At 46.2% G+C, this 6,098-nt stretch overlaps 1 protein-coding gene across 4 annotated transcripts in view; it reads left to right on the forward strand.

Annotated features, from left to right (window-relative positions):
- The first annotated feature begins 2,250 nt into the window (after positions 1-2,250).
- Positions 2,251-6,098, forward strand: part of C8H1orf116 (chromosome 8 C1orf116 homolog) — an 18,012-nt gene continuing 14,164 nt past the window's right edge. The window contains exon 1 of one of the 4 annotated variants that reach the window (XM_002928671.4): positions 2,251-2,353. Coding sequence is in view for 1 of the 4 variants with exons in the window: in XM_034666960.1 (XP_034522851.1) it covers positions 2,446-2,466 (21 nt within the window). In the remaining 3 variants the exon portion in view is untranslated. The other 3 variants (XM_034666959.1, XM_034666960.1, XM_034666958.1) reach the window with 3 other exon arrangements.

Here is a 6,098-nt window from a genome sequence, read left to right on the forward strand (position 1 = left end):
TGATGACCTACATCAACGGTGGAGCCTTAGTCTTTCAAGTGTTTCTGATTTTGGAAGACCTGTCTTTCCCCTAGTCCACGCCTCCTTTCCAATTCTCTTGGAACCTTTAGGAACTTGTTTTTCCAAGCAAAAACAAAAAAAGCAAAGCAAAAAAGATCCCAGGGTAAAACATTTAAAGATATGGAGAATGAAGAACATCATTTCAGGATAGTGGTTCCTTTCAGTGTATGTGTGTTTTGAGGAGGTAGGAGGGAAGGGAGGGGAAAAGCTTGTAAGTAACTTCAACTGTAATGTTTCATTTCTTCAACTGGGTTTTGGTACATTGGTGTTTGTTATGCCAGGGTATCTGAGATATTTCATCATTTTCAATAAGAGACGTATGTCTAAAAGGATAGAGAGGGACAGAACAATCATTTTGTCTATGTCCCTAGTTCTGCCTGTGAAAAGATAGGAGCCCTTCCTGATTATACTAATTTTATTATAAACTGAAAAACTGTTGCTTGTTCACAAACAAAACTGTGCCCACTATCATCTTTGAAGTTAATGCTCATAAGTCAAATTCATTTTTCCAGCAAATGTTCAAATCGCACACCTACAAAGCTGGATCAACTTCAGTGATTCCATCCATAGGTGTAACTCTAGTTGCACTGAACTCCTGCTGATGTGGCTGGAGGGGCCTTTCCTGTTTTGTTACAACTATGACATCAAACATCTTTGAGTGACACACCACCAAGAGAGGTTACCACCCTTCAATGCTCAGTCAGCTTATTACCTATATGCTGCTGATAGGGTACTTGGTTATCCCAGGCTTCCTCCTTCCTCCTCATGAGTCCTGCCCCATTTCTTCTCTGTCTTGGCTCCAGGATCACTGCACTTCATATTTCCTACCCAACCGTGATCACAGGAAGAGAAAAGATGAAAAGCATGTGTCATCTTGTTAATTGAGATGAATAGCTGAGATGGGAAAGGATTAATCTAATTGTTAGAATTAGACCTGCAAATTACCTGTGTATTTCACATTTCCAACTTGGGAATTTCTCCAAAACAGGGGCGGCCTGGCATCATACTAAGCATGGCAAGCTTGACGTCATACTGCTCTGCTACCTCCTAGCTAGTGATCTTGTCCAAGTTATTTCACCTCCCTGTAAAATTTGTGTATTAATAGTGCCTGCCTTTTAAAGTTGAAATAAAGATTAAATGAAATGATGCATAAAAATGCTTAGCACAGCATAATGCCTAGTACACAGCAAGAGCTCAATAAATGTTGGTGATTATTATGTGCTTTGATTTTAGTTTTTCTTCCTGCCCTTTCAGGTCTCAAGGATAACCTCTACCCAGGACAACCCAGCTTCCAGGCAAAAGTCCTATCTGGTAAAAGTGGCCTCCATACCTGGAAAGCGGTTTTTTTTCTGAAAGCAAGGATTTCTTCCACCTACTCCCTTCTCTCTACCCCCTTCTGGTTGTTTTAACAGCAGATGCAAAGAGCCTGCCTATGGAAGGAGACAGGTTGCTACACTGGTTGGGAGCTTATTTTGTTTTTATGTCTTCATATTCATTGCTATCTTCCAGGAACAGCTAAAAGAGACCAGAGACCCAAATGACAGCATGCATGTTCCCTCCTTTGAGGCTGTCCAGTCACTTTTTCATCAGCTTGGAGGCCTCTTGGGGAAGAAAATGGTTTCATGCCCCCCAGAAATGAATGAGGTTAAGAAGGTCATCGCCAAGCAGTGGGGCAAGGGTGTCTCAGCTCCGGCGGGCGTGGACACCTTTTCCAGCAGTCCTGAGTAGAGGTGCTAGTAGTAAGAGCTGCGAGGAAAAGGTCGAGGTCGAAAGTGCTTCTGAGCAGCTAGAAAAGCTACTAACAAAACTGGCCACAGTGGATCTTAACTTAGAGAATTCAGGGGAATACTTACTTCAAGTAAAGGAAAGCAGCTCTAGATAGAAAATCAAGTTTCAAATAGACAAAAAGAAAAGCATACTGCCTGTCTGTGTTTCTTCATACTGAAAATTTTAAATAATATCTTTTGCCTACTCCCTTCCTGCCAACTCTCCTCTTCCAGTCTGAGCCCAAATGTGTCTCTTCTTCCAGCCCTCCTATTTCTCTCTCTCTCTTTTTTCTTTTCTTTATTGGCTCTAACCAGGGGAAGGGGAGGGCAAGAGATGATTGGCTACATGAGAGCAGCCCCGCCCTGCCCACTCCCCCACCCCCCGAAGCATTTACCTGTCCAGGTAAGTCTGGAGGAGGTCAAAAGAAGAAAACAGTGGAAGGCAGGGAAGGAGTCTCTGTCTCCGTCTCTGCCCTTTGACATAAACGGGTGTTTCTTTCCTCTCTGCAGCCCCTCATCCAGGGAAGGTGAGNCCTGCAGAAACAGCTGGAATGAGAAGTAGGGAGGGAAGGCTGGGATTGGCTGTGAGTCAGTGGCAGGGTGGGGTGGGGCCGCACAGATGAAGCATTTACCTGTCCAGGTAAGTCTGGAGGAGGTCAAAAGAAGAAAACAGTGGAAGGCAGGGAAGGAGTCTCTGTCTCCGTTTCTGCCCTTTGACATAAACGGGTGTTTCTTTCCTCTCTGCAGCCCCTCATCCAGGGAAGGTGAGTTAATGACTAACCAGCTATTGCTTATTCTGCAGCAAGAAGGGGTGCTTCGTGGGAAGTCGGAGCCACAGGGTAGTGGGGAGCCCTGTGCACCCCAGCCAGGAGGCTTTCCTTTCTGTTCCTCAACTCTGTGAACCCAGTCTGGGGTCAGAGCAGGCTGATGGCTTCTGAAGATCGGAATGTTGTTGTGGAGACCAGGGCTGGGATGCACATTTGTTTCATCTGCCTATTTCGGTTGGATAAGCGTATCTTACAGACAAGAAGAAAATAACGTAGTTTTGTTTTGGAAATTTCCATCTCTGAGCAATCGAAATTGAGTTGTGATTTTGGAAAGGAATTGTTAGAGTACAGGGAGTCAAAATGGGGGATCACCCAGGGGAGAAAAGTGCCTTAGTTTCTCCATTGCATTTCTAACAGGAAATTTTCCCCTGGCTTTATCAACTCAGTGTCTATCTTTATTTAAATAAAGGGTGCAGTGTGTGTGTGTTCAGTAATGGTACCGTGATAATGAGCTCTCTGTGGACAAGCATGGAGGGTATGAGCTGTGCTGGGTTGTTTGTAAGGGGATGTGAGGCTCAGAAAACTCCAACTCAGACTGCCAGTTCATCTTTGGAAAACCCACGGATAATCTAGTTGCAAAGTTGAATTTATTTGGCTTCAACTCAGTTAATGTTCTGACTTTGCCTGCTGTTAGACACAGAGATTGGCAAACAGCCACTCGCTGGGCTGTGCCGGGACCCAACCCACATTAGGATTTCACGGTCGTACCTCGAAACTGGTAGGAGTTCTCAGTGGGGCTCTGGCCAAAGTAGGGTGGCAGAGTCCACAGAAGAACCAGACCACTGTGGTGGCTTGGCTCTGTTTTCCTCCAGGTGTTCCCAGCTGAGAGTATGCGTGGCCAGATTACCTGCCCAAGGAAGCTGGATGTCGAAGTCAATTCAGAGTAGCAAGTCAGGGTAGCTCAGTGGGTTAAGCAGCTGCCTTCAGCTGAGGTCAGAGTAGCAAGTCAGCCCTCCATTATCCACTTTGGGCAGGTGGGTGTTAAGTTAGGTGGTCCCTAACTTCACCTCTTTTCCTCTTGCCACAGGAAAAAGCGAAGTGGGAAGACCCCCATGCCAGGCTCCCAGGGCCTGGCACCCGCCAGCCCTGAGCAAATGTGCTGGGTCTCCAGTCCTGGCAACTGCATTTCTCAGTTTTAGCTGAGCCCACACCACTGAACCAGCCCACCAAACTCACTGACTGAGGGCTGCCATCCATGGTGAACTTGTCAGTGATAAGATAACCTGCAGTGTCAAACAAAGCTCTTCTGTGCAGAAGAGAGGTCGATGTACCCTTTGCCTCAAACCTGTGAAACAGATTATAACGTTAATCATCATGCCCGATGACATGATCTTCAGGGACCCCATCATGCCCCTCCACGTGCTCATGGAGAAGCCTGTACGCGCAGTGCAACCTTTAGTCCTCCCGGCAGTTTTCTCAGGATGTTCCCCAGCCCGAGGCGTATTTCTGGATAGTCAGCAAAGAAAGACACGTGGTCTAAGAGAAATAGGGAGTCTCTTCGACTAGTGGGGAGAGAAGATGAACTCTTGAAAGATATAGGGGTGGGCTCATGGGACGAGGGCGACAAGGGGGCCTTGGGCCTGCTTAGAAGGTACGGAGAGGCCAAACAGGAATGGGACTGGAGCCCTGCGCGCCCCTCCCCCACCCATGCCAGCGCTCCACATGTTCTCTATTTACTCTCCTCTAAGACTTGGCTGGTTTCAGTGGCGTAGTTAATGTTTAATGTGCTCTTGCACGGGTGGCGCTGACTATAGGCTGCGCATATTTCATAACCCATTTCCGTCTCCCCTCCAATCCCCCCAAAGAGGTCAAGGGTTAAAAGATACCAAACTCTCACCTTGAGTGTTTTGCTTGTTTCTCAGGCTTCTTATCAGGTAGGAATCCCTCAGTTTTCGATGACTGCCCTGAAAGAGTCCCCAAGTTTCAAGATTGTAAAGATGTGGAAGGAAATGCAGCATCCAGGTCAGGCTGAAGTGACGAGGGAGAGTGGAAGGGCGGGGCGAAGAGAGGGGACTCTTAGGGTTCCGACTCTTTGGGTCAGAAAATGAGGCCTGGAGATAAGATGCAAAGGCCCGAGAGCTCATTCGGCCTTGGTTTCGGGTTCAGATTCCACTCTTCAGGGACCCCATCATGCCCGATGACGTGATCTTCAGTGGCAGTGGCGTTTGGTGTCATTTGTTTATTCTGGAAATCTCTGTCGTGGGGGCAAGAAGCTGGCCTGGAAGCATAAAGCAGAATAGATGATTTTGAGGGTTTAAGGTGTGAAGTAGACGGAGAAGGGTGATGTTAGGGCTTTTAGTGTTTCGTCAGGGGTGCCCAGTGAGCCTTCTTTAGGTCCATGGCCCTCTTGCATCCCTGGAGGGGCCGGGATCCACAGGCGGCCCTGCCTATGCCGTTATAGTCATCCCCTGCTCCCATGTGGAAGGGGAAGTGGAAGGAGCCCCGGATTTCTCATCTGTCAGAGAAGAAAATACCGCACCTTGCCTTAATTATCAGGCTATTTTGAAGATCTCATTAGCATATCTGAAAGCACTGTATTTTTTAAAAATATTTTATTTATTTATTTGACAGCACAGGCAGGGGTAGGGGCAGAGGGAGAGGGAGAAGGAGACTCCCCATTGAGCAGGGAGCCCCATGTGGGGTTCAATCCCAGGACCCTGGGATCATGACTTGAGCCAAAGGCAGACGATTAACCAACTGAGCCACCCAAGTGCCCTTGAGAGCACTTTATAAGCAACACGTGGGATGTGTTTTTGAAGCAACGCTGTTCATATTGTTTCTCTCTCTTCCAGCTACTTAGTTCCAAAATGTGAGTGTGATAGGGTCCAGGGAGGTAGGAAAGGCTAGCAAGCTGCTATACAGTCTGAAGGGTCCTTAGAAGAACAAGGGTAGTAATTGTCTTTGAAAAGAAGAGGCAACATCTGGTCACCCATTCACAGAGAATATTATATTAACTACAGTGATTAGTACAGTGTTAATAATTAATAATTACAATTTTACAGAAAATTTTTAAGAAAACTAGAGCCAAAAACTAGACCCTTGGATTTATACTGACTGCTTGGAAGCAATGCCTTTGTCTTATAAGTTTTGCTTGCCCCATGCCTCTTAGGTGCTCATAAATGTTAGTTTAACTGAAGCATTGTCCCAATTCCATTGAGCCATATATCCTCAGGGAAACAAAATACATAAGAGTTTATAGTAATAGGGTAAAAGCCAAAAAAAAAAAAAAAAAAGAGGCCTTTCGACAGCTTAATAGTTACTAGAACAGATGACAAGTTTATTTGTCCAGCATTTTTTGAGTGCCTTCTGTGTGCCTAGGCTTATGAGAAATGGATCTCTTTGGCTGTAATGGCCTCAACCCTACAGAATGTTAAGAATGAGTTAGTACATTCTGGATCTAGACAGTCATGAATGGAGCGGATAGCTGAGGTGACTGAACTCCAAC

Source organism: Ailuropoda melanoleuca, chromosome 8, assembly GCF_002007445.2.
Source record: "Ailuropoda melanoleuca isolate Jingjing chromosome 8, ASM200744v2, whole genome shotgun sequence".
In the NCBI taxonomy this organism is placed as follows: Eukaryota; Metazoa; Chordata; class Mammalia; order Carnivora; family Ursidae; genus Ailuropoda; species Ailuropoda melanoleuca.